The 2,744-nt window shown below is 51.5% G+C and overlaps 1 protein-coding gene across 1 annotated transcript in view; it reads right to left on the bottom strand.

Moving 5' to 3' along the window:
* Positions 1-2,744, bottom strand: part of abi3a (ABI family, member 3a) — a 23,810-nt gene that overhangs the window by 12,069 nt on the left and 8,997 nt on the right. The window contains exons 5-7 of the mRNA XM_046043542.1: positions 1,066-1,519; positions 791-925; positions 330-464 (exon numbers count right to left, since the gene is read on the bottom strand). Coding sequence (XP_045899498.1) covers positions 330-464; positions 791-925; positions 1,066-1,519 — 724 coding nt within the window. The remainder of the gene's footprint in view (positions 1-329; positions 465-790; positions 926-1,065; positions 1,520-2,744) is intronic.

Below are 2,744 nucleotides of genomic sequence, written 5' to 3'. Positions count from 1 at the left end.
CCGTAGACCTCAAGAACTCACATCCAACCCACCCAAGGACAGCTAGAACTTAATCAATGACCCCTGGATCTTAAATCTTCCTCAAGCACTACTAGTAAGGACTCCTGGAATCAACTCAAAGGCCCCTGGAACTTCCCCAGAGACCCCTATCCTCCTTGAGAAGCAAAGCTTTCTCATTAGTGACTGTTTCAACTTCCTCACTGACCCTTAGAACTTTCTCAAGGACCCTTAAAACTTCCTCAAGGACTTCTTTATTTCTATTCTGTGTGTGAATCTTTCAGCTGTGCTCAGTTTCTACTGGAGGACCGCGGCGCTCTCGGTCGGCTTACATGATTGGACAGCAGGCAGGAAGAGCGAGCGCGTATAGCGGCAGCGGGAGGCGGGGCCAGAGCGGACCCTCATGGAGAGAGAGCGAGTGGTGGGGGGCGAGCGACGGTGGCGACTCCTCCTGGGCGGGAGAGTCACTGAAGAAAAATACCACAGAAGAAGCTGAGAAAACACCAGCGAAGAAGAAACAGAAAAACACAGAAGAAGAACGACAGCCTTAAATTGCAGCATTTTGTCATTGAGTTTGGTGCAGTGGTTCCTTACGGCGCAGCAGCAGCCTTTCAGTGTGCTTCTGGTCGGAAGCTGAGGACTCACACGTGGCGTGCACGACTTGACACGTGCACACGTGACACAGCTATCACTTGGTAGCTAATGGCTAATGGCTATTAGCTTACAGAGAAGCAGCGTTATGGCTAACTAGCTGTAGCTTAGCATCACAGTCTCAAGTAAACAGAACAGGTACCGTCTACTTCCTGGCTGGGAGGAGGTGGAGGGGGCGGGGCTAGCAGTTCTGAGCCATCATTGGGCAGCGGAGGGAAGCCGTCGTCATCAGAGGGAGGAGGCGGGGAGGGAGGGGGGAGGAGGGTCTCCTCCACCACTGAGGAGACAGAGATGTGATGTCATTGTGATGTCACACAGTTTGACCAGTGATTAACCGGAGTAATGTGATGTTACCATGACGATTCAGTAATGTAACCGTCACGCTAACATCCACCGACCTGCGGGATCAGTACCCACCTGTCTCCAGGCTGAGGGGCGGAGCCGGCGGTGGAGCGATGTGATTGGTCAGAACTCCAGAAGGAGGGGGTGGAGGTGGAGGAGGCAGCGCCATCATATCAACTGACGACAGAGGCGGAGGAGGCGGAGGAGGAGGCAGCGCCATCATGTCTGCTGACGATCCAGGTGGAGGAGGAGGAGGCGGAGGCAGCGCCGCCATGTGTCCCCCTGATGATCCAGGTGGAGGAGGAGGCGGAGGGGGCAGCGGCGAGGTGTTGGTGACCGCCTCGTCCTGAGCTGAAAATTCATTCGCTGTGGGAAAAGGAGGCGGGGCATCTACCAGCAGCTCGGCGATGATGTCACACACAGGTGGATCCTGGCAGATGGTGGGGATGGTGGGCGGAGCTACGGGTTTCCCAAAACTGGAGCTGAGAGGCAGATGGATGGATAAAAACAGAGATAAAGTCAGTTTCCTCTACAGAAGTTTTATTTTGCTTCTTGGATTCTGTGACTCGGATCTGACGTGTCTCACGTGGACTCTGGTCTGTTCCAGTTCAGATTTGAACCACTTTCCTACGTGGTCCAAACGGAAAAACTCCACAGAAGACAGAACGTGTTTCTCTATTAACCGGCGTTACCAAAGGCTAACCTGGCTGAACGAGGTTTTATGACTTGTAACCGGAACACGGGTTCATCGTATGTGACGTTATTCCCGGCTCCGACTTTCAAGGTTAAAAGGAGCATTAGACAAGGCGACGCCTGAGAGGTAAAACTCAGGGCATACGGACGCTGACGATAACAACCGAAGATTTTATAGTGTGTCTGAGCCCCGCCCCTTCCTGTCGACCACCATGGGTTATTATACTACACCCAGGGTGTTTGTCAGTTTAAAAATCATTTAAGTCAAGAAAGTCGCAGTTTGTCGTAAAACAGTTGAATAACAAACAGTGAAAGTTTAGTTTCTTGCCTCGCACAATACACGTCACCAGCATGTTAGCACTGCAATGCTAAGCTAACGTTCACTGCTTGCAAACCGTTAACTACAGTACATGTTTTTTCTGAAATAAGGTCTCATGGTGGTCCACAGGAAGGGGCGGGGCTTAGACTCTATTATTGTCTCGGAGGCGCGTTTGTTTTCACAGCCAGGTGACCACAGACACAGGTATAAAGACACTGACAGGTGTTTCTGTCACTAACTTTATCCTCGCTGGTCTAAACGGTTTCAGGGTTCACCGTTTTTCACGTTTCCTGTTTTACTTTGAAGGTGTCCAACGAAGGTTAAAATCAAGGGCAACTGGACTTGGTTGAAGATACTGGAAGACGTTTCGTCCCTCATCCAAAGGACTTCTTCAGTTCTGACTGACTGGCAGGGAAACTCAGCTATTTAACCTCAGTGGGGTCGTTGGCCCGGGTCATCGATACCGCTGGTTCGTTAGTGTTCCTTGTTGCTGTGACGACAGTCGTTACGGTCGTTAAGACTACCTGTGGCCAAGACTGAACGACCATCGTTGGTATCTTCACCTGTGGCCGAGACTGAACGACCATCGTTGGTATCTTCACCTGAGGCCGAGACTGAACGACCATCGTTGGTATCTTCACCTGAGGCCGAGACTGAACGACCATCGTTGGTATCTTCACCTGAGGCCGAGACTGAACGACCATCGTTGGTATCTTCACCTGAGGCCAACAGGTTACGTTTG

Source organism: Micropterus dolomieu, linkage group LG02 (assembly GCF_021292245.1).
Source record: "Micropterus dolomieu isolate WLL.071019.BEF.003 ecotype Adirondacks linkage group LG02, ASM2129224v1, whole genome shotgun sequence".
Taxonomy (NCBI): domain Eukaryota; kingdom Metazoa; phylum Chordata; class Actinopteri; order Centrarchiformes; family Centrarchidae; genus Micropterus; species Micropterus dolomieu.
Note: the sequence above shows the minus strand (reverse complement) of the source record. Positions and strands in the feature narration are given on the sequence as shown.